Genomic DNA, 25,448 nt, shown 5'->3' with positions numbered 1-25,448 from the left:
AATCATCTGAAACACCGTCGCAAACACTGGATATTGTCTCAGCCAATCAAGAGTATTTCGACCCCAACAGTCTTTCTCTCTGCCCCACTTGGGCGTCATCTGGAGCCTCACATCGCCCTAGAATTCATCTTATCAGAATCACTTCACAGTGGGACAACTATAGTAAGCTCACCTCCACACCGTGGTAGCGTGAGCTGTAGCCGGAAGAGCCAAGCATTCTTCTTTTCTTCTTAAATCATAATTCCTGACCCATCCCCTCCCCCTATCAGACACCATGACATCCACTCTCACCCCCCTCAAACAGCCCATCGCTCTGCGGACAGAATACATCACCTCACACCCAACCACCATCCGAGTCAAACAGCACAGCAACAGCTGGTCCGGAGGCAACTTCACAATCACAAAATGTCCAACCGACGAGTCTCCCCTCGCGGAAAAGCTCTTCACAGTCGACGGGGACTTCAAATCAATGAGTCAACGACGATACTTCCAAGATGCCTCCGGTCTACCTCTTTTTGAAATCGCCCACAAAAGGCTCGGCGTAACATGGTTTGTCCATCTGCCTGGTGGCAAGGAGAATACGAGCTTCTCTCCCATTGCCACGATCGTGCCTCAATGGCATGCCCTCAAGGATAAGTTTGATGTCTATTTGAATAATGCTGCGGCGGGTGGAGAAGAGACGATTCTGGAGGTGCGGGGTCAAGATATCTTTAAATCGAAGACACATGTTTATTATAAGGGTGCCCTTGTTACGGTGGTTAAGTTGAAAGATATGGTCTCGGTTTACATTCCTGGGAAAGGGCCTACTTGGGAGTTGGAGGTTGGGGAGGGGATGGACCTTTCTTTGGTATGTTGATCTTCCTTTTTCAAGAGGCTTTGTGTTGATTTCGCTGATTTTGTGCTGCAGGTTGCGATTATCGGGGTTGTTTTGGCTACTGTTTTATATCAAAGTAGTATGTAATTCTTCTGGATGGTTGGTGTGGTTGATGCTAATCTTTGTATAGGCTATAAAGGAACCGCACCGAAGTCTTCTGGGCCAGATCCAGATCCTGGATTGGGAAGTAGTGGGAAGGAGTTAGCGCCATAGAAAGATCTGGGGCTTAGATGGTCTCTGTACATGCGGTATTATGGGTTGGATGTTATCCAATGAGAACACGCTTGGTTACTTAACAGCTACTCAGTATATTCCTTCTGTGGAAGATAAACCGTTTCTCAGGAAAAATCTCCCATCTTTGTCATTCTAATACTGTAGTCCGAGTTTGAATTACAGGGCCTTTGCCAAATCAGTGGCTAACATATTATGGCCTAGAGAACTCTTTCAAGCTTCGAATGCAACTATAGTATACGGTGGACAGGAAACACGCAGTATGTAGACAATTCATGGGACATGATAATTCTTGATCTAATGTATGTAAGTGCGGTATGTATGTACATGCCTCACTGTAGCTGTTACAGAAACTCTAATGATTCCCTTCCCTCAAAACTCTTGATGTCTCCAATGGGACTGGTTTACATCGCCTTCAGCGCATCATACTGGCTTTGAGTAACACCAAGCACGGAATCATGTCTCATAAAAGTCAAATCATGAGACGTATCCTTAGTAAAGACACCCTTGCTCAGATCGTCCGTCGTCCAACCAGAAATACCGGGAGAGCTACCGACAAGATCGGCCATCATGTATCCCTTACCACCACCGGCATTATCGGCAAAGAAATAGGGAGCTTCATAGCTGGTGCTGTCGGCGACATTGCCAAGAACAGACCAGTCACCGAGAAGGCCGTTGGTGCTGATCTCCACAGGCAAACCATCAGAACTACTGCTGTTGACATATGACCGCAAAAGAGTGTTGCTATCGAGCTGCAGGATGCAAAGGTCGATCACGTCGGTAGTTCCCACGATATAGTCTTTGGGTTCGGTGAAGGTCTTAAAGTCGCTGGTGTATGCGTAGCGCAGGACGTTGCCTGTGGTTGCGTTGCCTGTGTGGTCTGTGTCGTCGGGAGAGTACTGGGGTATGTTAGTTAGGGTTATAGGTAAAGCAGGTGGGACAGTAGGGGTTGCTTACGAATTTTGAGGCCCAGTGAACGAAGTATTGTTCTAGGATAATTAGCTTCGTCCATTGATCTTCAGTTAAAATACGAATACTAACCTTGTTCGGGATCCCAAATGGCATCTGGAGCCCACACCATTCCAGCAGTCTCATCCTCAACAGTCACCAGGGTATTCTCGCTCCAGTTGACCAAGTCTGAGCTCTCCCACACATAGATCGCACGCGAGCCAGTGCGGACCGCATCGGCCCAAGTTGTCTGTCGGTCAGCACGTCTAGTGATCAAGATTCAGTAATGAAACTTACATCGTCGATATTGAGGTCCGTTCCAATAATCCAATATTTCCCAGCATTATTGCCCTGTCCCGCAATAATACTCGTGTCGCGAACAGCCTTGGTACCCAGAGTTGGGGAAACAACGGCTTTACCACCATTAATTGCGGCAAATCCAAGCGGGTCATCATTGTCGCTTAATGCAAAGTAGACACTCTCGTCGTCCGTTGTCCAGTAGACAGAGAGATAGCCGACCTTTTCATCGGCTCTTTTGGCGGGCGTCGGAGACCCTAAGGCCGAGCCGCTTAGGGCAAGGGCGGGGAGGACGAGTTGTTTGAGTTGCATTTTGACGGCGCTGATTTATGATGTGATACTACCCCTGTAAGTCATTGATGAACTGAGTCGGATATTTATATATTCGACCAGCTCATGCTATCCAAGACATTGGCCGGAGAATTACCCAAATGAGAGGTCTTCAAAGGCAGTGGTTTCTCGTCGTTGCGTGGTCAAGACCCACATCTCTCCGCATAGGGAACTGATCCTCGCGGGGTTGCCTTTTGATTCACTGAATATTTGCGTTTCCCCGGAAGAAATCCTGTGGAGAGGCGATGTGCCTATTCTATTATTGGTGAAGGATCGACGGTCGGATAATTGTAGTTGAGGTACGGAGAGCTGCTCCAAGAGATATGACATCATATTCTGCTGAGAACACCTGATGGATAGTTTACTATCTGCCTATCTAGGACTAGCGCTGATGAGCTCTATTTATCTCGGTTATGTTCAGATTGAGTTCTCGGGGTTCGGGGGTGGAGTGAAAGTATCAGAGGACTATCGTTGTCATTAGACCGAGCTGGTGAGGCATTGACGTGCTATTGTTGGGCTCCACTCTTTTTCTGTCGTGGTAACCCGAGCCAAAGTAATAATATCCCGGCCGAAACGCCAACGACAAACGGCAAGAGGGACTTAACTCCTGTACCCTGTGCAATTCCTCCGGCCACAAATGGGAGGACTGCTGCACCAGCACCTCCAAATGCAGCCACGAAGCCAACCGCTGCCACATGAAGATGCTTGGGCAGAAGCTTGGTTATGACAGCGACCACGCAGGGAAATAGTGGACCGAGGAAGAAACCCTGGATAGACACCACCACCGCAGAGACATAGAAATTGGGAACCAACCATACAATCAACGCACACACTATTGCACAAGAGATGTAGATCTGAACGGACTTAGCAACTAAGCGACAACGGGGGAATCAGAATGCATACAGTTGTGGCTAATTTCTCACCCAGTCTCGCTGTGACAAACCCCAGGACTACCCGTCCTGCAGTTATCCCTAGCCAAAATCCAGTCGCTGTCATGCCGCTGGGGAATGGCGCCGCATGTCGAACTTCCATCATAATGGTAACTATCCAGCCGCCGACCGTGACTTCCACTCCCACATAAAACAGTAGGACAAAGGAAGAGAGCCAAGATACGCGCGCAGCGGGGCGGGTGAAAAGAGCATCTCGAAGTCCATTCTTGGCCTCGTCGCCCGATTCCTCGTCAGATTGCTCGTGCGATTGTCGGAAGGCGGCACCTGTGAATCGCCAGAAAGCAGTAGGGCATACCACTGCCTCGATGACAGATATACCGATCTCCCGAGCAGTCAGCATCTCGTTAGAAAGAGAATAGTAGGGACCTACCATGAAAAAATAAAAGTAATACCAGGGCACCTTCGCTTTCGTAATCATATTTGTCGCCACTAATGGACTGATCACCGCACCAAGGCCGTATACCCCATGGAGCAGGCCCAGAAGCTCATTGGGGTTATCTAGACTGCCGATATATGTGTTCCATGCAGCCTCATGAAGTCCATTTGCAATGCCCGCAAAGATGTACGCCACAACTAATGCGGGGTACGGGGGATGGATGCAGCTGATGATGTACGCAATGAAGTGGCAGGCTGGTGCAATGAGAGCCACTCCTCGCTGTCCCAGGGCCATATGCAGCTTGTTGTTGACCAATGCCGCCAGGACGTACCCTACCAACGGCGAGAGGAATACTAACGACACAATCATATACGGGATGTTATAATATTCCTCTAGCTGTCAGACCTGCCGTCAGTTTAAACCATCAATAATTAAGATGTGAGGGGAACAACATATGGCAGTATAGCCTGTAGATCTCATTAGCGATGAATTAACTGGAAAAATTGTACAGACACATACACCGTACGCCGCATCGTTAGCCCCCATAACAAAGAACACCCAAAATGTGGTCAACACACGAATAATGTTTGATCTTGGGTGGTTCCATTTATTTGGTTTGGCCAGGCGTTCATTTACGTCTTCTCGACTCTCTGTAATAGAGGGTTGACGAGCTAGCTCGTTTGTAGGCTCGAGACATCCAGTGTCAGGTTTCATCTGCGATGAGGACACCATTGCAATGCGAGGTTGGGTACAATGTCAACAACAGGTTGTCGGGTTGGATTTACCATCATATATATATTAGCTATTAGCGCCTAGATCATCCTCCGACGTTAGGTAACCATGAGAGATGGAGTAATCGTATGAGCTATCCATAATACTAGGCCGACGACACAATTCGGGCAGTAGTTCCGGGGTGCCATGGCAGCGATTGGTTTATGGGAAAGGTGAAGTGTGCGATGTTGGAGGTGGAGAAGTTGTTGTTCCTAATAGTATGCTTCGAGATGTGATGGTTCATCCACCGCGCTAAACCTGATCGGGACGCGTAAGTGCCGCGCTGGTCTCCATTTTCTCCACCTTGACGATGCACTCCAGCTTTCACGACATCCACCTTCCATTATTCAGGACAACCTTCTATGATGGGCCTACACAGTATAGCCAGAAGCATCCTCAATGGTTGCGCGTAAGCCCCACGAACCTAGGAAATGATTGAAGATCCTAGTAAACGGCCTCGGCCTGCCATGCGCTCCAAAGATGGATGCCTTACCTGCCGTCGCCGCAAGAAGAAATGTGATGAGCGTCATCCCACCTGCACAGGGTGCCATCGAAATCATCTCACCTGCCAATGGCCAACGACGGAAGTGGCCGTGCGCATGCGACGTCCGCGCCGACGTCAAGTTCTCTCGGACATGACAATTCCGCCTGAGCTAGCAGCGATGGTGACGGTCTTCGCAGTTCCCAGCCCAGGCCTGGTTCGCCGGCTTCTAGACCATTTTGCGAAACATGGCCCTATGTGGCTAACTTCCAGGATGGGTAATCGACGAACTGCGATCCTCTCTCATATTTTCCCGGAAGCCATGGAAAGCCCCCTTATCCTCCACTGTGTGCTCATGATCGCAGCGAAAGATTTACTGAAGTATGATTCGAACGTGGAATTACAAGCTTCGGCAGTTGAGTACTACGGTCGAGCTATTTCGGGCCTGCGTGAGGCTCTCAGTGGAGAGCAATTGGCAAATGAACCCACTTCTGGTACGCATGGAACGAGTCTTGATATAATAGTAAGATAATAACCGTTTGCAGATCATAACCTGTTAGCAGTTGCCTTATTCTGCCTTCACGAGGTGAGTTTCCTTTGATTAGAGTCGAATCAGGCAGTGTTCTAATACAGTGTAGTCGCAAAACTACTGTCATAACGATCAGATATTGCCTCATCTAAACGCTGCGGCCGCCCTACTAAGGCCTCGACTCCACCTGGTGCCGCCCAACTCATCCCTTCGAAAATTTCTTGTGGAAATGTTCTGCTACTTCTTTTCCATCACAGCATTTACTCACAGTGTTCATCTGTCTCTGAGTGAGGCCAGGCAGATATTTGAATTCCCTGGTCTTCTTGAGCACCTACAAAGCGGATCAATTATGGGCACTTCGCAAAAAGTATTCTTTATTCTGTTCCGCGTCGCCCTCCAACTATCACAAGTTGAACCAACCACGTTCTCCAATAGGAGAATATACCGTGACATAGTGAGCGCTGAGAGAGACTTGCGGGATAATCGAGCTTCTTTCCAAATCCTTCCCGACATGAGTGCGGAAACGATAAACGATGGTGTGACATTCGAGCTCTATCGCCTTGCTTGTGTGATATTTTTGCAAAGCCTCATCGATGAGTCCATCACCATTTTTGCCCCTGCCATTCAGGAAATGGTATCCTCTTTTGTCACTCGCCTCTCGATGTTACCACCCGAATCGCCATCAGATGGCTTTCTTTGTTGGCCCCTGGTTATCGTGGGGCGTTGCGCCATCCAGCAACTACACCGAACTGCTATTAGCACAAAATTAAAAACTATTTTCAACAACTTTCGATCGGAAATCTTTTCAAGGAACCTTGCTATGCTGAAACAGCGTTGGCGGTACTTGGAGAGAGTAGACCGAAATTCAATGCCCAACTTTAGTCTGGCGCTTGGCATGCGCAACTTCAACGACGCTGTTCTCATGGTTTGAAGTATACAGCGGTAAACAGCATGGTATCACGGAGTCCAAGTGCTACTACCAAGGTTGCAAAATACAAGCAGCGGAGCTAAATCCTTATACCTAGTCTGATAGGCGGGACTCTGCCTTGATTATTCGATGTCAATACAACCTCCACTAACTTAAATACCTACTACGGTCTGCATCGGGTGGTGCCCTCGGTATTCGATAAAGCTAATCGCAGAGTCTAATCTACACTTAATGGACCTAAATATACTGATTGGACGAGCAAACAAGTTATCCATACCCGACATGCGGGGTATGTGTTGACCTCGGTCTACTGCTTCCCCGCATGAACTATAATATATCCCCCGGGGTGACAAGGCGCAACTTTAGTGTCCATTCTCCAATTAAAAGCTCTTCAATCAGGATTGAAATCAAAATCAGGCAAAACAGCATCAAAATGGTGGTCTTTCAGTCGGATCGACCGCGTATCAAAAGTACGTTCCCCTTGTTCATTCTTCCTTCCCAACTCTACCGTTACAATAACCGTTCAAGGATTAAGCACTTTGAAATTTTACTGACGGTTAAGTAATAAACAGTCCCCACGGATATCACAATCTGGAAATGGCTGTTTGACTCCCGCTACTCTCCCCTAAACTCCAACAACCCCGACAAGCTCGGTGCCTTCGTCAATGCCGCCACAAAGGAGAGAATTCGCTATGATGCCTTAAAGGAATACACGACCCATGTTTCTACTGCTCTTGTGCGCAACTATGGCCTCCAACCCGGCGATACCGTTGCCCTCTTCAGTCCGAACACGATTTGGTATCCAGTCGCCATGTTAGCGGCTGTTCGTGCCGGCAAGTCTTTGTTCTATTCGCCCCTTCCCCCATAACGACGAATGCACTGCTGATGCTGGCTACATATAAAAGGTGCTATAATATCTGGCGCATCCCCTGCCTACAATATCGAAGAAATGACCTATGCCCTCAAAACTGGTAATGCCAAATTTCTTATGACCGTCCCTGCCGGTATGGACGTTGCGGTTCCCGCAGCTCGGGAAGCTGGCATCCCTACTGAGCGGATCTTCCTTCTCGAGGGCGAAAAGGGCGAGTATATATCCGTTCAGGATCTCGTCCGAAAAGGGAGAAGCTATGGACCCACTGGACAGACGACACCTTTTGAGCTCCCTCGTGGTAAGTCAAACCGGGATGTGTGTGGATTTTTAAGTTTTAGTTCAGGAACAACGGGGCTGCCGAAAGCTGTATGTATCGTCCGTGTATGGATTTGTCGAGTGTTGGCTAATATGGGACTGGGCAGGTGATGATCGCGCATCACAACGTCATCGCGCAATGTATGCAAGTGGATCAAATTTTGCGGAAGGATGTGAACAAATCATTGGCTGTATTGCCTTTGTTCCATAGTAGGCCACACTCCTGCTTCCTTACCAGAGATGAAATGTTGACACAGAAAAGTCACTGGGCTGGTTCACCAAATGCACCTCCCTGTAATCCGCAATAGCACCGTGTATATGCTCCCGTCCTTCACAATGGAATCCATGCTCGCAACCATAGTCGAATATCAAATCACCGAGATTCTCTCCGTACCCCCCATCATAATCCGTCTCCTCACTGATCCGATTGTATCCAAATACGACCTCTCGCATGTGAAAACCTTTTCCTCCGGTGCAGCTCCTATATCAGGTGAAATTCTCCAGAAGCTGGAGGCCCGGTTCCCCTGGACAGGGTTTAAGCAGGGGTATGGGATGACGGAGTCTTGCAGCTGTATCACAGCTCATCCACCTGAAAAGCAGACGTACGAGTATGCGCAACGGGCGGGGATACTCGTTGCTAATACCGAGGTGAAAATTCTTAACACTCAAAATGGGAAGGAATTGGGGTATGGCGAAGAGGGTGAGATTCTGGCCCGGGGGCCTCAGGTGGTTATGGGATACTTGGGGAATGAGAAAGCAACGCGAGAAACGTTTGATTCAGATGGGTGGTTGCATACGGGGGATGTGGGGTATATGGATCAGGAGGGGTTCCTTGTGATTACAGATCGGATCAAGGAGATGATTAAAGTGAAAGGGATTGGGGTTTCACCTGCTGAATTGGAGGACTTGTTGCTTGGGCACCCTGAAGTGGACGACGCGGCGGTCACATCGGTCCCAGATGATTATTCGGGGGAGAAACCGAAGGCGTATGTTGTGGTCAACGCTGCGGCGAAGTCTAGACTGGCGACCGGAGATGCCGTGAAAAGCGTTGGGAGGGAGCTGATTGAGTACGTCAAGGCAAAGAAGGTGCGCCATAAATGGATTGTCGAGGTGGAGTTTATGGATGAGATTCCGAAGAGTCCAAGTGGGAAGATCCTACGGCGAGTACTGAGAGATCGGGAGAGAAAGAGGGAAAGTGGGGAGAAGAGGTTGGTTGTTCGGGATGAGAAGGCGACTGCTAAGTTATAAAATGGTTACTCGTATACGCGACTATGGTGTCTGTGGCATGTCGTGAAATCCTCATCGCTGGGTTCATTATGGTGCTGTACGAAATCTCACGCACTGGCACCGTATATTAGCTTATAAATACATGCTTTCAAGAACTCGATTATATCTGGAAGAGTTTGTCCTTCTGCAAGAGTGATTAGCGAGAGTAGTAGTTTTCTAAATATGTGCAGGGTTGGCGAGTGGTGATTTACGTAAACCAAGGAGTAGCGACTAGCTGGACTGTATCAGGTATTATATATCTCATGGTTGGGAAGCCGGCGCCGTTTTACTCAGGCTTTTTACCCCATACTTCCTAAGCATAAAGCAGCGTCGGGGAAACACACTAGTACCGAAAAGAAAATCACCGGAGGAAATCCGACAATCATCCGTCGCTTGGACTCCTTGCGAGGAACACCAACACACACCAACACACACCAGCTCCACTGCCGCGACAGATCACAAGACAACTCATATGGCGTGCTCTATAGAGGCGTCAAAATCGAACGATCCAGATGCGTGGTCATACTAAGCGATGGAGACATAATGAGTCCGTTTCGCACTATCAACTCTCCACCAGTCACCTGATGCCTGCTTAGACGACGCCGTATCTACCTGAGTGCTTTCTCAAGCCATCGACCGTCCTTTTGGGTGCGAAGAGCCGATGGTGCAATGTGCGATAGTCAGAACTGGTGTGGGGGTTCCTTTCTAATTTCAACTCACCGCCCGAAAGCCATCAGTCTGGCCATTGAGTATACCTTCTTGGTGGGCCTGTTTCTTTGGGCTTGAGCTATCATAGCCCCTTGACGTGTCTTCTGGAAACCTTCCCAAGATGTGTGGTCATTCCTTTGACACCGCCTTCAATCGGGTGCCTACTACATTGATCCTAGACCTACCCAAGATAGCTGACTGGTACGCAAGACCCTTAGAAGAAGAAGCGTGGAACATATGCTACAATTAGAATAAACGAGACAGAGACGAGAGTTACCTGCATCCTTGACGAAGTTAAAAAAAAAGCATGGGCCAATTTTAAGACCTGAAGAACATTTGTCCCTGTCCTTGCCCAACATTCGAGACTAAAACGTGCCAACCGAGGATCTCGTCAGTGGATAAACCACTGTGGGTCACCCGGGTTTCCGACCCGAGTAATGCACGGAGAATCAAGATAAGCCTCCTCATTCGAAGGTCGATCAAGCGAGGAGCCAAAACCCAACTTTAAGCTTCAGGTCCAACATCTCGGGCTATATTCAACTTACTCAACATGATCGATCTCCAACCACCTCATGCATGGAGCCGCGTTGAAGAAAACTCTTCACGCTGACACCGCCGGAGATTTTCCGTTGTGGAGAAAATTCTGTTCTCGAACCTGGCACTCCTGTTGCCACTTAGTCACACGGACGGAATTATCCTTCTCTAGTACTTTCCACACGGTGCTTCCTCGATCATTCTGGACGGTTGTCATCTTCCAAAATTAGGGGCGTGTGTGGTGGATCCCCGGAAAACCTTGAAAGCTTACGAACCGACTTCCCTCTTGGCTTCCGTTTCGGGAAGATCGCCAGATGGAAATTCTGGGTCGAGACTCATCATCGAACGGGAGCTCGTGCCCTAACGAGAAACGAACGGCACAGCTTACACACATTCCGATTTTTATGACTTGAGAAGAATTGTCGTTATCAAGAGTCATTCCTACCACGTGGATCCGGGGTGGTACCCCTCATGACATTTTTATGATGCCTCCTCGCTCTCGTCCTCTTCCCTGACAAGGACGGTGAAGGGTTATAAGAACGGAGCGCCCGGATGCCCGTTACATCATCACCGTCAACAACTATAATCACAGAAGTCAACTGCGATACTATCTCACACATGGGACCGTTGCACCTGGACGTTCCAACCACCCATCACGTTTATGAAGGGTCTCACGGCGAGAGATACAGCCCACCCATATCGGGCTCCGTTCTGGTGCCAGTATCCTCGTTGGACTTCGATCAGGCGAATTATCCCAATGTTACTGTTGGTTTGCTCCGAACTGTGACTTTGCGGAACGGGGAGCCGGCATCTAATGCCCCAAACGACAACAAAAAGGGCGATTTTCTTCAGCGGATCCGCAGGAAACGCGTGCCCCAAACCCAGACCATCGCCACTCCACAAAAGGAGGGGAGCAGCACGGTAGAGACACTGGTACAATGTCAGTTATGGCACTCCCCAGAACCAGTAGAGTGGCATGAGGAGGCGGGCGCGGTCGTCTTGAAGTTTCTTTTCTCGATACCAGTTCCACCCGGCACATCAGGTACGACGGAGACTCCATTCGGAGGGCTGTCTTATGCGGTCCGCGCTGTAGTCACTTCGTCATCTGGGGTGACCGTGGATGCGACGAGGGACGTGCAAATTCTGTCCCGAATCGTGACTGGCCCCAGTCAGACTGTTCGCCATTTTAAAAATTACACCGGCGAGCGGTTGAAGTCGGAGTTGTCTCTTACTCCGGAGCAGCCAACAGATCCTAAAGTAAAGCTCGCATACTCTGCGAAGCTTGTGGCCCGTGGCACTACGGCGCGGGGGGACCGCCCAACAGAAAGGAAGCAATTCTTCGTTCGAGAGGTACGATGGAGCGTCGAAGAGACTGTGAGGTTGATGAAAGTCTCCAACGGTGATGGTCCTGACGGAGAAACGATTACCTGGAAAGAGAAATCCGTGCGCCAGCTGTGCTCCGGCAAGCAACAGGGTCGCTGGGCTCCGAATAAGAAACTATCTGTCCAGGAACGAAAAGGCCATGATGACCGTGACCGAATTGACCTTTCATTCGATGTCATTATTCCCAGAACTGCATCCACCCCAGATCAGCGGGATCTTTCATCATGTTCCTTCGACTCTGGAGCACCGTGTCGGCACCTGACCCCTTGCAAGTTTAACGAGATTTGCACCGAGTCAAGTGGAGAGAGGACCACAATCATGGTCGACCACCGCTTGAGGCTTGATCTTATCACCGGGGAAGACACCCTCGATGAAAAGACGGGAGATCTCATCAACCGAAGGCAGTTCGCGAAAGCATTCACGACTTGCTATACCCTTCCAATCCATGAAGTGGCTGGCCGAAATGCCATCCCGGAGGGTACCTTCCACGGTAACAGCGCTCCTCCATTATATGAGGGAGAATCTGCTATGCCTCCTGCATATGACTTTGACGAACCATATACATCGCCTTGTTTTGTTTGATTTTGATCCGTTTTACGTGATATCCATCCCGCATGAGGACCGTTCTTCAATCGTTTAGTGTTTTTCCCTTTGTCTGTTCTTCCCTCTTTATCTTTTATGATGCTATTCCTGCCCTTGCTACGGCATTTGTTATAAAAACTCCTAATTTCGGTGGGCGTATGAAGGATACGATCTTACATTCCTGCTTGGGCTTGTCTACATCATGTTTTTCCTAGATTGATTCCATTTTCACAGGGCGTTGGCGGCTCAAGACTTTTTCTCTATAGATAGATTACCATGTATATAATCTTAATCATGTGATATGCCCATTCCAAAATTGGCTTAATTTTACACTTGACTGAAGCACGTTGAATCATCATATTACTTTTCTTTGCATGACTTCCTAATCAATCATCTTTAACCTGCATCAAGTTATCATTTCCACGAATCGGAAGGTTCAAGCCCACTGCGCGACATGCAGTTTCATCAAGACCAAGGAGTCTATTTAGAAACCGTCGCCGAGCGTCGACATTCCTTTCTGCAGTGTTCTACATTTCTTGAACAACTTGGTTGAGGTAAGCATTGAGGGAGGTACAGTTACCTACAGGTCCATATCTGCAAGAATTTCTTTCTAACTGTGTGAGGCGTATCATGGCGAATGGTTCGATTGTACAGCGAATGCCTCGAAGTTCCTTGAAGTTTCCAAATTGCCCAATAGCCACAATGGGGTGAAGTACAGGTATAAGTCTCAAAAGATTTTCAATATCCAATCATGCACAGTTCCTTAACGCAGAACATATCTGTCCCCCCTGCGACGATGGAACCCTACCTTGAGGAACGCAACCAAGCCTATGCTTCGCCACTCGAAATAACTCGGAACACGTACCTTGTGCTGATCACCGCTATGACAACATACCGAGCGAATCTTGTCAGTGGGATACAGATTACGTCACGCAGAACCCGAAGCTGAAGGTGGAATCTTGTTCCAAGTTGGAATCACCCTCGCAGATCATTTCGTTTTAGGGTTAGATGGATACCCTTCACGGACCGTACCGGCGACAGTGACAACTATCGTCGGTAGCTCTTCTTATTGGGCTTGCCTGATGTGATAATGCACGAGGAATGAGCAAACGATAGCTTAGGCAATAGGAGGCAGGCTGGAGCTACTCCGTACTCACTGCAGAATCTGCGTTGTGTACATTGGGAAAGGCATCTGATACATCACTGTTTAAAGCTGGCCGGTATGAGAACTGCGGGCTTGGTTTTATTTATGCAGCAACCACGATGCTATCACATCTCACTTTTTAGGGACATATATTGAAGTTGATTCCGAGAGTGGCAACGCCAGTATAACGAAGTGCGACCCCTGTGTCAATAGGAACTTTATCTCTGTACATGTTCATAGGGGGTTAGGTTACCACTTAATAGCCAAGGACTTGTTGCTTACCTTCACTGACCTACGAAATAGTTGAAGAATACGATGCAGATGGATGTCACAAAAAACACGGCAATCATCGACACCGTGATTATACCCTGCAGCAATAGCGCGATGCGAGGAGTGCGCCAAGGCAGAGAAAGAAGCAAAAACGTCTCCCCTGATGGGACAGTAAGGGGTGATCCACTCTTCAGCTACGCCACTGTGTATGCGGAGATCATTCCAATTTGACGCAAAATGCGACATTTACAGCAGCCGTTTTTCCCTGAAAGGGGAAACCGTAGCTAATAAGGTGTTTCGGATACCATCACGTTGTTTGCACGTCGTTTCTTCAGGAATTGCAGTTGCGTCACTGCAGATACCTCATATGTCAAAGTCATTCCCCGAAGTAGTCTGCTGTCTGAGACCTCAGCTAAAGATGGACCCACTTAAGCACTTTTGTCTCAAGTCTGATTCTTCTGATGGTAAGGAGCTTCTGTTGGCTGGTGATGAAATTGTGCAGCTGCAGAATTTGCTTATTGACACTTGTGGCAGTTTCCTGTATTCGTGTTGTTTCACCTGACACACTCTTGCCTTCCAGTCCATTGGGAGAGACGAAGAATTCATGTATTCCCTGGGGCACTTCAGTGGCGCCATGACAAGGCCAAAGAACGAAAGAGGATTAACCCCTTCAGTATAGCAGTGGATGAAGCACTGTTGTATTTCAGCTGCATCAGCATATGTACGGTGCTGCATAACCGAAATTCCTATGCAGCGCAAACCTGCAGGACGGTTACACAACATATCATACATCATAAGAATGCCGATAGACCATGAATCGGTGCGGCTGAGAATGCGCCCCGTCATTTCTGTTGCTCATTTGGGATTTGGAGCTGGATCATACTCGGCACACATCACCGAGGTGGCTGGCTAATGATCACTAAGCCTGGAATCCTTACGGATCAAATATTGGAACTGGCTTTATAAAGATGGATATCCCATGGGTATGATCTGTGGTAGCAACTACATTACTAAATACCATAATAGCTCTATTCAACTGTTCTTTTACTGGTGGAACACGAGTAAGCTGTGATCAGCAAACACCTACCATGAGGTTCAGCCCTGGTTTGCTTTGCCTAATAGGCGGGCTCCTCCCTGCCATTGTCTCTGGGGCGACAGCGCCTACACCCTTCTTCCCGGAATTGGACGACTTCTATACTCCGAAGCACGGATTCTGGGAAGAACTGGACCCCGGATCCATTATAGATTATCGCCAAGTATATGTCAATTCGCTCTCGTACGGCATCCCATCCAATGCAACGGCATACCAAGTACTGTACGTTACAACAGACTTGAACAAGCAGAAAACTCACTCAGTCACAACGATAATCGTTCCGCACAATGCAAAGAAAGGTTGGCTTCTCTCAGTGCAACCCGCCTATGACTCCCCGGATATCAACTGCTCGCCATCATATGGACTGCAGGTTGGAGCAGTCGGCCCTGCCTTATCCTGGAACATGATGGATCTATCGTTCGTACTACCCTTCGTGAATAAGGAAGGTCCGATCTTGAACATCCCAGATTATGAAGGCTGGAACGCTGCGTTCACGGTCGGCCCACAAACTGCCTATCACACACTTGACTCAATTCGCGCCGCATTTAACTTCGAGAAGGAATACAGCCTAACCGGCCTCAAGCCCGACGCCAAGACAGTTATGTACGGGTTTTCCGGTGGCGCTTATGCTACCGAATGGGCCTCTGAACTACATTCCACTTATGCACCGGATCTTACCCAGATCGTAGGCGCTGCCATGGGTGGTCCCCCACCCAATGTTACCGATACATATCTTGGCTGCAATATGGGACCATGGGCAGAGCTGAACGTATGGGCCATGTTGGGCGTCATGAACGCAGTTCCAGAGATGAAGAGATTCATGGACGGTGACTTGCTGGAGGAGCATCGAGAGAGGTTTTACGGGCCCAAGACACGCTGCAGTCGCTGCTTTGGCAGAGAGAAGGCTCATGAACCACTTGAGTACCAGAATATCTCATCCTTCTTCGAACACGGCGACAGTTTCTTGTACAGGTTCCGCAGAACCCTGGCAGACATTGGTGTTATGGGAAGGAATGGGGCTCCTAGCTATCCGATGTATATTTTCCAAGGCACGAATGATGAGATTGTTGGTGATATCGGAGTGACGAATAGACTTGTGCGTCATCTTTGCGATCAGGGTACTGTTGTTCAGTATCATCAGTATCCTGACTTGAACCATATGGAGACCCTGCAGAAAGGGAACTTGGATGCTTGGAGATGGATTCTGAATCGCTTCCTGGGTCTTGAAGCGACTGGGTGTCGCCCGATAGACCTGAACCCTCCGATTGGTGGAGATGATGATAAACTGATGCAGTTGGAAGGTCTAGCGATGGATGGTGCTTCAGAGGATCAAATTCCCCTGAGGGCCGAACTGAAATGATCTGCTTGGCACGGCCTCGGCACGGTACTGGTAGATTCACTGAAGAGTGCAGGACAGACTACACCGCATGGTTTAGAATATGGACTGTACGATTGAATGACGTTACAAATTTAAGGAATGGGTTAATAACTATGATGCTGTCCCCTAGACAACTTACGGGGAAGTGCCTTGCATGCAATACAAGCTCGGAGTTTGCTTTAATAATTCGTAGGAGCCGTAGCCCCAAACCCATCAACTACACCGATCGCTGAAGGACAAGCATTTCTGTAAAGTTTGGATCCAAAGGTGAACACGATGATATGGTTTCGCATGTTCATCGACCGTAACCTGTCTTATATTCATCGGACTTTACCGGGCTTGCCTCTGACCTACTGGACATTTTAGTAGGAGATCCGAAAGGGAGACAGAATCGTTAGGAATTAAGATATTTTAGGTAATCGAAGCCAATTGAAAGCAAACAAAAGAAATGAAACGTGAGGGTACTCAGGACACTCATAGAACTATGATTCTAAAGTGGTTAAAGGGCTGGAGATGAAAATATATATCGTGGCTGTCCACGGCGACTTACTCAGCAGATCCTATAATTTCCTGTGCCTAAATTCCCGTTAATACTATGCTTCCGGCCCCCACGTAGTACTATGGTAAGGTGTACATTAGTTATGAGATTGCTTGGTGCTGGTTGGTCTGCATCCCTGTTGCTGGAGACCAGAGTGATATACACGATGTCACCACGGACAAAGAAGATTAACTTCTAACATACGACTTGCGCCGCATACCCGAAATAGAAAGATCACGTTATCTCTGGATCTTTGGATAAGCACTAAAATAGGGCATTCATCATTCCTTTTAATACCACACTCTTCGCACTCTACATCTTCCTATTACATTCGGGCTTGACTACCACGCTAGGGACGCGACTTAGTAACATCGAGGACAGTAACGAACTCTACCTGATCTCTCCACCCACCACCCTTCATAAGAACCCGAGAAACTACTCAGCAATGTCCGACCCTAGTATCCCTCTCGCATGTCAGAACCTCCTCCACGACTGGGCAAACTGCTTAGACACCAAGTCCTGGGATCGTATGCCGACTATCTTCGCGCCCAGAATCGACGTGGATTACTCGGCGGTCGGGACACTAAAGGCTACCGCTGTGGAGTCTTCTGTTTTTATCGACCATTACTCCAGTCCAGCCCAGCTAGGGAACCCCGATATCCAGTCACATCATTTTATCGGTGCCTGCAAATGGGCCCGGGAGCTGGAAACACACGTCAGGGTTGTTTTTCAAATCATGGCGGTTCATCGGAGGGCTCCGAAAGACGGTGGTGCGGCTGTGCTGGCTACAGGTCACGGGGTTAACACCATGGATTTTAAGCAGGTGGAAGGGGAGTGGAAGATCGCAGCGATTAAAGTTGGCGTCCTGTTCATGGAGGGTGATTTCGAGGGCATTTTCACACCTTAAGCTTTCAGTTACCCTGTCTGTTTTTCTCTTGCTGTTTTCTTGGGTGTGAAATCTTCATTGGTGGCAAGGCAGTCGCCGGTGGAGATGTCATACATACAGACACTCGGATTTTCACAGATGTAGTGCAATATGATGGTACTCTACAAGCTTGCCCTAAGCGACTCGGATATAGACTAGTCCTCAGACGGTCGTTAAGCGTTGACCGGCTGCGCGGCTAGTCGTTGGTGCCCCTGCCCTCAGGCCCCATATCACAGCGAGGCCGGCTCTCACAGCCAATGCTTATCTCCAAGTTACAGTGGGTCATTGCCTTTATTGGTAGCGTACATAGACGCTAAGTCTGGTGCACCACAGTTCAAATGCGCCTTTCCATGGCATCCACGATCCTACCTGGATGGCCAACTACTGAATAAGGTTTTGTATAAAATAAAAGATTGCTAGATAATGGTGGACTAAGCGCCATGTGGATAAGCCTTGCCGCTCCAAAATGCTTGAATGCTACTCCGTACATTTCGTCTTTATGCCGGACAGCCGAGGTGGTTCATTGAACAGGGATCGTCGGGCTTAGTCTACTAGTGCTGACAACAAGGCTGAGATGTGTTATGCCCCCATGTCTATACTGCTTTTTTCTTTGTTTATCGTCTCCACTCGAAGGCGGGGTTTGCAGGAGACGTTGGAAATGGAGGCTTGTGCTCCCTTGTCGTGGTATGATGCTTGCCCCTCGTGAGTTGCGATTGAAATATTTAAGGGGCATGCTTTGGCGGGCAAAGCTATACATGCTTTAGACCCAGGCATACCCTCAACCTTGGTCCACCGGCGAGAAAAGACCCAAAAGCCAACCATTAACCATCATGGATGACAAGGGAACACTCGCCGAGCTTCAGCAGGTGATTGAGAAATACAACAAAGATGACCCTTCGAGTTGGATGCGACTGGAAGATGCCCTGGAAAAGGTGCGTCGGGAGTTGGTGCCTCCTCAAATATTTACGATGAAACAGCGACTCCAGGTATGTCAACTCACTCGTCTTTCCCGGCTATTGAAAGCCTTGCGAGCAATATTAAACCACAACAGACAGTGAACAATGTTTGCATTGTAGTAGCGCTTGAGATGGGCTTGTTCAAGACCCTGGCTGCCAACGTGGGTAAGAGCCTGACTGCCGAGGACTTGTCGAAGACTACTGGGTATAATGTTAGCCTCATTGGTACGTATCAGGACTCGTTGCTAAAGAGGTTTCCATGTGGTCTTTGGACTAATGTATTCTAGCTCGAGTGATGCGCGTGATCACCTCCATCGGTTTTGCAAATGAGACTGGATATCAAACTTACACTGCAAATGGTTGTACCTTGGCCCAAAACAACCCCGGAAATATCGGAGGCCTGATTATCTCGTAGGTTGCCCTTCGGCATCTATAGTATGGCTCTGCTATGGTTGAACCTGCACTAACATTGGATCGAACATTCAGCAATGACATCGTGTTCCCAGTTGCAAGCCGAATCCGGCAATACCTCCAACAAAACAAACCTGTGGATATCGCCAAGACGCCTCCAGCATACGACTTCGCGATGGGAGAGACCATCTGGCAAACGCTAGCGAAAAACATCGAATGGAAAACTGGCTTCGACGACAATATGACTGCTCGAAACAAAACACTCTCTGTCCCGTGGCATTTGAAATATCCGGTTGGGGAGAGGCTCGCCGCAGGGTCACTGTCTGCAAAGCCAATTATCGTTGATGTCGGTGGTAATCAGGGAGTCGATCTACAGCGCTTTGCTGATACATTCCCTGAATTAGAATGCGAACTGATCTTGCAGGACCTACCTGAGACCATAGCTGGGATTCCAGGACAGCTTGACTCTAGAATCAAGCCAACTGCGCATGACTTTTTCACGGAGCAGACTGCAAAGGGTAAGTCTTAAAAAACTTGAACGTTTTCCTGTACGGATTTATAAATTCCAATGTTAACATAATTTAGGTGCGGATATATACTATCTCAAATCTATTCTGCACGATTGGGACGATGTCGCCTCTCGCAAGATCCTTTCCAACATTGCAAATGTCATGCAACCTCATTCCCGTCTTCTCATCAATGAAATGATCCTTGCCGATGTGAATGAATCAATGATACGGAGCAATATGGACATGCTTATGCTGTTCTTCACTAACGGGATGGAACGCACTCAGACACAATGGAATGAGTTGTTGGCCACGGTGGAACCACCTCTCGAATTGGTCCAGGTTTGGTCGGCTACGGGAGATCAGCAATGTGTCATTGAAACCTGTCTGGCAGAGTAGATATTGATTGCTATTATCGATGCTTGAGATTTATCAGGTGTTATAAGGGTGTAAGAAATGTTTATGTCCTGTCATTATATGCTTTGGTTTCTTGAGAGTATCGACGGGTCCCTGGTAGCTTTTGGACTTAGTCGTCGTTTAAGGAGGCCTGTTGAGCAGCGTCATTGACTTAACGACACCCTTCAGGGCTAAGGTCAGGGGATCGATTCAGGCTCTTTGGAAGAAGGTGCCGTGCTGTACTATGAATGCTCGCGGTACGAAAAAATAAAGAGTTTTGCCATTGAACTCATTCTATCCACTGACACCAGCTGTGAAATGTCTTCTCAGCCATACTGAAGCCACAAGGCGGGATGCTAGTATGACAGCCAGCGACACAATGATTTTCTATATTAAATGATCGACTCTTCAACTAGATTTAGCTCGGCGAAGAGACTAATTATCCCCGTCCATAGTAATGAATACAACGGCAAATATATAGTACACCGGAAAGTCTATTCCTCAGGAGGATAAACAACAATTCTGTCAAGGTCAGCTCCCTTGTAGTCAAATCCGTTGTAAAGTCCGCCGATCGTGATAGTGTTCTGCTTTCCCTTCTCGAGAGTAAGTTTCAGTGGTGTGGAGAGGATGATGCTCTTGTGGGTATCCCGCTGATAGAGCGTTTCTACGTTGGAAGTGTTGCCGTTGACAACGACGCTGCTAATGCGTCGGAGTTGCCATTTGCCTCCGATGCGATCGGGGGTTCCACCAGCTACACCTTTTGTTAGTATGATTAAGTTAGAAAGAGAGGGTAGAGCTTACGTTGGTCTCCAAATCCCATGTCATCGGTGTCTGTTGAATACTATTAGTCGGTATTCTTTTCCCGAAAGTATGTGCACCTACTCTGGTAGTAGAAAGATACCCACTGCGGCTTGCCCGTGCCTTCGATACCTTCGAATGTGACTGTGCTATCGTTGCCGTAGATGCCGGTTAGAATGGTGTTGTGGCTCGCGAAGTTCTAAAGAGTTAGCGGGTAGTTTGCAAGGCAAACAGAAATAATACTCACGGCCTCTTGCTTGAACGCATCTCCGGAAGTCTTTGCATCTTTTCCATAGTAGGTCTTTCCTTCGATTGGTTTCCACTCGCCGGTTTTGCTATGCCGTGTTAGCTTCGATAGGTTGGTCGATAATTGCTCAACATACACATCGAGGTCATAGATATCGTGCCAAGCCAGCTCTAGCGTTTTCTTCTTATCGTCAATCTCAATGGGTAACCAGATGTAACGACTCTCCCAGAGCGAGTTTGAGTCCCACTTGTCCATGTTAGCAAAGACTCCCGTGGTAGAATTAGTGACACCGTACCTGGTCACCAATGTAAAGGTATGTAGTCTTCTTGGAGCCCTCAATCTTCAAAGTGTATCCAGACTGAGAGTTGAATGTGCGCGTGTTCAGGGGCGCCACCATGAATGGCTGGGACCAAGGGCCCTCCAGCGAATCAGCCCGGAACGCAACGACATCTGTCCCGTTAGCTCTAGTCATTGAAGCAAACAAAAATTACACTCACTGTTAGGTCTGTATCCAGTCTTATGGCTCATCAACGCGTAGTAACTGTTGTCCGTCTGAACAATGGTAGGTGCCTCGAGATCGAACTTATTAAATCGATAGACCACCTCTTCCAGCTCTGAGACTTCCTTATTGTACCGGGTAATATAGACATCGCGACCCTCCACGCTATCGCCGTTCGAGTAAAGCGCATATGATCGCCCATCCTTATAATCCGTGAAGAGGCCATAATCCTGCGACCAATTGCCCATGGGAGCTGTCGCATTGACAAAGGTATAGGGACCGGCGGGGGTATCCGACGTCGCAAATCCCTGGAGTAGCAATCCATACGTAGAGTTATCGGCATGCCAGAACATCTGCAACAGTTAGCAAGCACACCTGATACTCATGAATACTCACTCACATGATACTGACTAGTCTCCTCACTATACACAACCTTGGGTCGCTGTATCACATTCTCTGGAGAAATATACGTATGGTTCTTCACCGGCTCTATGCAGAAACATTAGTACCACATCACATCCCGTGACAAAGTGTTGATAACCCTACCCAAAGCCAACCCATGCGACTCCCACGTCGCCAAATCCTCAGAACTATACACCGACACACCTCCGCCCTCCTCCTGTCCCTCAATCTTGTATTCTCCGAACCACCAGAATCGACCCGTGCCCTCATCGAAAATAATACTTCCCGCATGAGCGCTCACAAGATTGCCATCTGTATCGTGCCAACGGCCCCCGGGCACGATGTACTTGCTTTGGGCAATTGCGCCGAATAGGAGAACTGGTAGAATCTTAATTCCCAACATTTTGATCAATTGCTGGGGATCTGGGGTAATGTCCGGGGTAAGTTTGTTGTTGTTTGGTAATATATCATTAGCCAAGACAACGTCGGTTGCTGTTACCCCGAGGTTGCGGGGTTAGTTTTTCCGTCGTCTTGTCTGGGGTGTCAGTGCACCGCTGGTGAAGGGGAACGGGGGTGTCTCCCCCGGAGAAATTTGGGAAGGAGTGATTTGTATTACAGACGGTGTTTGCTAAGCCCTATAGAATGGTCATATCATTTTATGCTCAATATACTGGCCACATTGGGCTGCCGTTGCTGTAAGTACTGCCCCTGGCCACGTACATTGATATTTGTTAAAACAAATGCACTAGTGTCACTTTGAAATTGCCATACGTGGAATCTTGTGTTGATAACCAATTAAGTATGGCCTTGGCCAGGCAGGGGAAATGATCATTCAATATTAAATTAGCGTATACGCAAAACTAAATATCAATGTACATACGTGGCTAGAGGCAGTCCTAATGGTCCGTCCCATGTTGTGCCCCAAGGCTAAGAGAACAGAGATTAGTATTTTGGAACGTTGTTGATAGTTATGAGGCTCGTGTGAAACAGCGGATAGGCTATTCCACTAGATGACTGACGTTGTGCAGTAAATCAGTATGGTGTCCTTGACAATGAAAACCATTGGCAGATGATTCTACTGCGTACTACCCTAAAATGGATGTTATTATCGTTGAAAAGTTATATGTTTCATAGGACTTCAATCGTAATTTCATAAACTACATAAACTATGTACGTTGCTTGACAGCCATTGACATGATCGTCTAACTTTTGTTAAGTTAGGTTTCGTAACATCCTTAGTCACATTTTGAATTTCAATTGCACCACGACTAGTAAAGATCCTTGTGCTCGGCCTTGATCATATCGGCACACTTCTCACCGACAGCGTAGACAGAGTTCTGGATACGGCAGTCAGGGATGATAGGAATAACCGAAGCATCAGCAACACGGAGCTTCTTGATACCGTGGACCTTGAGCTTCGGGTCCACCACACCCTGATCGATATTCTTCGAGAGACGGGCAGTACCAGTCGGGTGGAAGGCAGTCTGGCAACGGTCCAGAACGGCTCTGTGCATCTCCTTGTCGGAGTCGAGAGGCATTTCCCATGGGTACTCGCTCTCAACCAGGTCCTTGAAGCCCTCGCCCTTGAACAGCAAGTCATAGCTGAATCTGATACCCTCACGCATGGCAATAATATCGAGGTCATTGGCGAAGAAATTAAGGTTGATATTCGGCTGCTGGAAGGGGTCGGCACTGTTCAAGGTCACCTCACCAGGGTCGGAGATAGGGCGGACCAGGTCAACGACCACGGTAAGGTGATCACCGGTCTTAGGGGTGGGGAAGTGCCATTGGAAGGCGGTACCGAACATGCAGACGAAGTCGAGCTCGAAGTGAGGTTGTCCCAAGGGCGAGAATGGGTCCTTGCCTCCATTGGCGGCTTTCGCCTTGCGGTATTCGGCATCCTTCTCGAGATACTTGTCGATACGGGGGAATCCGACCAGTTCGAGTAGACCGGAACCAACGGGGCCGGAGCGATTTTTGTTATAGGCGGAAACGACGGCATCTCTCTTAGGGCCGTGGCGCAGAAGAACGTCGTCCATACCGAAGCCGTCTTTGACGCGCAGCACGAAGGGAACACCTGGGTGATCCATCAAGTTCTGGCCGACGTGGCGAGAGTCGACGATGGTGTTGATACCATGTCTCGAGAGCTCACGGGTGGGTCCGATACCGCTGAGCATAAGAAGCTTAGGGGTCTCGAAGACACCTTGGGAAAAGGATAACTTCACGGTCCGCGAAGAAATTCAACTCGTTGCCAGCGGCGGTCACAACAGTAACACCCTTGCAAGTGCGGTCGGCCTCGTTAATAATAAGGCGCTTAGAATGAACCTCGGGCACAATTGTGATGTTGGGCTTATTCTTGACAAACAGGAAACTGCCAGACCGCTGGCCTCGGTAGATGGTATCACAGCAGTGGGTAAGACCATCCATTTCACCATCATAGATGTTTTCAATCAAAGGCTGGCCCATGGACTTCCAAGCCTTGGTGAGGTTCTCACGGAAGGGCGCCATCTCATCGATCAACTCAGCATGAGAGATTGGAATAGGGCCACCACCACCGATCTTCTCAAGCTCAGGCGAGTAAAGCCTGGGGTCATCGTGATAGGTAGCACTCTTGCGAAGGTAAGGAACAAGGGGATCCCAAGTCCACTCCTTGCCGCCAAATTCTTCCCATTGGTCAAAGGTAGCCTTATGGCCTGGAACCCATGTGAAGTAATTGAGTGATGAACTGCCACCAAGGGTCTTTCCACGTGTGTTCGGCTTCTCGATACGTTCGTAGTCATCGCGCCTAACCATGGTGGTTTTATAGGCCCAGTCGTACTTGCTGTTACGAAGGTCCATAGCAGAGGAAGGTGTAGTAATCTCTGGGATATCCTCAGGGTTCCCGATACCCGCCTCGACGATCAAGACCGTGACATTGGGGTTTTCAGCAAGACGGCCAGCCACGGTATTACCCGCCGTGCCGCCGCCCACAATAACGAAGTCGAAGTGAGATCCATCGGTAGCCATGACCGCAACAGTAGAAGAGAGATATTAAAAGAAGTCTTGTTGAGAGTCAATGAATCTTGATTGATGAGTAGATAAACTACCTTCATTCAGCGGAAATCCCATGCCCTTTTATACACTTGTTCTTCCTTTTCCCCGCATGGTACCTCTACAGAATGAAAGTCTGTTCAGTTGAGTATTAGGCGAGTCATGAATCATGATAGCATCACGGTGCTCGTACAACAGGTTATTGCAGGGGCAGATTGTCCATTTTCTCTTCCTATTGCAGTTGGTATACAGAAGTCCGGATAGAACGAACCTCAGATGCGTGGAAGTAAAACCAAAGTGGAAACGCGGCGGGTCCAGACTTTGGACCCGCATGCCGAAGCTTACCGGCGATTATTGGCCCAGTACTACTTCCAGAAAGGGTACTACTACTTTTTACATGCTGCCAAAGATTATCAGTTAAGATTATCAGCGATCTGATTATCTCGTTACCCTTGACAGGTTAAGCGGGTGTAGTGTGAGC

At 48.4% G+C, this 25,448-nt stretch overlaps 11 protein-coding genes across 11 annotated transcripts; 7 read left to right on the top strand and 4 right to left on the bottom strand.

The window, feature by feature from the left end:
* Positions 1-28: 28 nt before the first annotated feature.
* Positions 29-1,358, top strand: F9C07_2283116 (tubby C-terminal-like domain-containing protein). Its single transcript, XM_041292649.2, has 3 exons — positions 29-847; positions 908-953; positions 1,005-1,358. The coding sequence occupies exons 1-3, from the start codon at positions 275-277 to the stop codon at positions 1,085-1,087; spliced, it is 702 nt and encodes a 233-aa protein (XP_041145815.1). The 5' UTR covers positions 29-274; the 3' UTR covers positions 1,088-1,358.
* Positions 1,359-1,509: 151 nt separating this feature from the next.
* On the bottom strand, positions 1,510-2,662 carry F9C07_3506 (putative arabinosidase; the record flags this gene model as incomplete). Its single annotated transcript, XM_041292641.1, has 4 exons — positions 1,510-2,004; positions 2,063-2,094; positions 2,147-2,303; positions 2,351-2,662. 4 exons carry the CDS (start codon positions 2,660-2,662, stop codon positions 1,510-1,512), a joined length of 996 nt encoding a protein of 331 aa, XP_041145814.1.
* A 524-nt stretch (positions 2,663-3,186) lies between these two features.
* F9C07_2221440 (putative bypass of stop codon protein) lies at positions 3,187-4,976 on the bottom strand (the record flags this gene model as incomplete). The annotated part of the gene is made up of 5 exons (XM_071509728.1): positions 4,526-4,976; positions 4,459-4,473; positions 4,001-4,402; positions 3,584-3,952; positions 3,187-3,543 (listed from the first exon to the last, which is right to left on the bottom strand). Exons 1-5 carry the CDS (start codon positions 4,736-4,738, stop codon positions 3,187-3,189), a joined length of 1,356 nt encoding a protein of 451 aa, XP_071366301.1. The 5' UTR covers positions 4,739-4,976.
* On the top strand, positions 4,977-10,180 carry F9C07_2155875 (AMP-binding enzyme). The gene is made up of 9 exons (XM_071509262.1): positions 4,977-5,752; positions 5,804-5,844; positions 5,897-7,185; positions 7,288-7,548; positions 7,621-7,952; positions 8,009-8,111; positions 8,164-9,714; positions 9,764-10,032; positions 10,086-10,180. The coding sequence occupies exons 3-7, from the start codon at positions 7,038-7,040 to the stop codon at positions 9,147-9,149; spliced, it is 1,830 nt and encodes a 609-aa protein (XP_071366300.1). The 5' UTR covers positions 4,977-5,752; positions 5,804-5,844; positions 5,897-7,037; the 3' UTR covers positions 9,150-9,714; positions 9,764-10,032; positions 10,086-10,180.
* F9C07_3504 (fungal-specific transcription factor domain-containing protein) lies at positions 5,209-6,718 on the top strand (the record flags this gene model as incomplete). The annotated part of the gene is made up of 3 exons (XM_041292648.2): positions 5,209-5,752; positions 5,804-5,844; positions 5,897-6,718. 3 exons carry the CDS (start codon positions 5,209-5,211, stop codon positions 6,716-6,718), a joined length of 1,407 nt encoding a protein of 468 aa, XP_041145812.2.
* A 781-nt stretch (positions 10,181-10,961) lies between the features above and the next one.
* On the top strand, positions 10,962-12,374 carry F9C07_3501 (uncharacterized protein; the record flags this gene model as incomplete). Its single annotated transcript, XM_041286229.2, has 1 exon — positions 10,962-12,374. One exon carries the CDS (start codon positions 10,962-10,964, stop codon positions 12,372-12,374), a length of 1,413 nt encoding a protein of 470 aa, XP_041145810.2.
* A 2,384-nt stretch (positions 12,375-14,758) lies between these two features.
* F9C07_2283110 (lipase) lies at positions 14,759-17,012 on the top strand. The gene has a single exon (XM_041286224.2). It carries the CDS (start codon positions 14,877-14,879, stop codon positions 16,239-16,241), a length of 1,365 nt encoding a protein of 454 aa, XP_041145809.1. The 5' UTR covers positions 14,759-14,876; the 3' UTR covers positions 16,242-17,012.
* A 230-nt stretch (positions 17,013-17,242) lies between these two features.
* Positions 17,243-17,704, top strand: F9C07_3499 (conidial pigment biosynthesis scytalone dehydratase Arp1; the record flags this gene model as incomplete). Its single annotated transcript, XM_041286228.1, has 1 exon — positions 17,243-17,704. One exon carries the CDS (start codon positions 17,243-17,245, stop codon positions 17,702-17,704), a length of 462 nt encoding a protein of 153 aa, XP_041145808.1.
* Positions 17,705-18,552: 848 nt separating this feature from the next.
* On the top strand, positions 18,553-19,994 carry F9C07_2232154 (O-methyltransferase-domain-containing protein; the record flags this gene model as incomplete). The annotated part of the gene is made up of 5 exons (XM_041292647.1): positions 18,553-18,708; positions 18,774-18,903; positions 18,966-19,089; positions 19,165-19,607; positions 19,675-19,994. The coding sequence occupies 5 exons, from the start codon at positions 18,553-18,555 to the stop codon at positions 19,992-19,994; spliced, it is 1,173 nt and encodes a 390-aa protein (XP_041145807.1).
* Positions 19,995-20,239: 245 nt separating this feature from the next.
* Positions 20,240-22,478, bottom strand: F9C07_1507494 (family 43 glycoside hydrolase). Its single transcript, XM_041292639.2, has 9 exons — positions 22,082-22,478; positions 21,936-22,024; positions 21,534-21,888; positions 21,332-21,486; positions 21,173-21,282; positions 21,037-21,124; positions 20,874-20,988; positions 20,793-20,822; positions 20,240-20,742 (listed from the first exon to the last, which is right to left on the bottom strand). The coding sequence occupies exons 1-9, from the start codon at positions 22,338-22,340 to the stop codon at positions 20,486-20,488; spliced, it is 1,458 nt and encodes a 485-aa protein (XP_041145806.1). The 5' UTR covers positions 22,341-22,478; the 3' UTR covers positions 20,240-20,485.
* A 680-nt stretch (positions 22,479-23,158) lies between these two features.
* Positions 23,159-24,987, bottom strand: F9C07_2221435 (choline dehydrogenase). The gene is made up of 2 exons (XM_071509727.1): positions 24,163-24,987; positions 23,159-24,140 (listed from the first exon to the last, which is right to left on the bottom strand). Exons 1-2 carry the CDS (start codon positions 24,941-24,943, stop codon positions 23,206-23,208), a joined length of 1,716 nt encoding a protein of 571 aa, XP_071366299.1. The 5' UTR covers positions 24,944-24,987; the 3' UTR covers positions 23,159-23,205.
* Between the last annotated feature and the right edge of the window lie 461 nt (positions 24,988-25,448).

Source organism: Aspergillus flavus, chromosome 4 (genome assembly GCF_009017415.1).
Source record: "Aspergillus flavus chromosome 4, complete sequence".
Classification (NCBI taxonomy): Eukaryota; Fungi; Ascomycota; class Eurotiomycetes; order Eurotiales; family Aspergillaceae; genus Aspergillus; species Aspergillus flavus.
The sequence above is the reverse complement of the archived record's forward strand: the minus strand, read 5'-3'. Positions and strand labels throughout refer to the sequence as shown.

What these genes read in the sequence shown, in the direction of transcription:
- F9C07_2283116 (XM_041292649.2), top strand. Translation starts at nt 275, where the DNA reads ATGACATCCACTCTCACCCCCCTCAAACAGCCCATCGCTCTGCGGACA. An exon ending in AGGGGATGGACCTTTCTTTG is followed by an intron (nt 848 to 907) that starts GTATGTTGATCT and finishes TTTGTGCTGCAG; the next exon opens with GTTGCGATTATCGGGGTTGT. An exon ending in TACTGTTTTATATCAAAGTA is followed by an intron (nt 954 to 1,004) that starts GTATGTAATTCT and finishes ATCTTTGTATAG; the next exon opens with GCTATAAAGGAACCGCACCG.
- F9C07_2155875 (XM_071509262.1), top strand. Translation starts at nt 7,038, where the DNA reads ATGAACTATAATATATCCCCCGGGGTGACAAGGCGCAACTTTAGTGTC. An exon ending in GGATCGACCGCGTATCAAAA is followed by an intron (nt 7,186 to 7,287) that starts GTACGTTCCCCT and finishes AGTAATAAACAG; the next exon opens with TCCCCACGGATATCACAATC. An exon ending in TGTATTGCCTTTGTTCCATA is followed by an intron (nt 8,112 to 8,163) that starts GTAGGCCACACT and finishes GACACAGAAAAG; the next exon opens with TCACTGGGCTGGTTCACCAA.
- F9C07_2283110 (XM_041286224.2), top strand. Translation starts at nt 14,877, where the DNA reads ATGAGGTTCAGCCCTGGTTTGCTTTGCCTAATAGGCGGGCTCCTCCCT.
- F9C07_1507494 (XM_041292639.2), bottom strand. Translation starts at nt 22,340, where the DNA reads ATGTTGGGAATTAAGATTCTACCAGTTCTCCTATTCGGCGCAATTGCC. An exon ending in AGGAGACTAGTCAGTATCAT is followed by an intron (nt 21,889 to 21,935) that starts GTGAGTGAGTAT and finishes TAACTGTTGCAG; the next exon opens with ATGTTCTGGCATGCCGATAA. An exon ending in GACTGGATACAGACCTAACA is followed by an intron (nt 21,487 to 21,533) that starts GTGAGTGTAATT and finishes CTAACGGGACAG; the next exon opens with ATGTCGTTGCGTTCCGGGCT.
- F9C07_2221435 (XM_071509727.1), bottom strand. Translation starts at nt 24,943, where the DNA reads ATGGCTACCGATGGATCTCACTTCGACTTCGTTATTGTGGGCGGCGGC.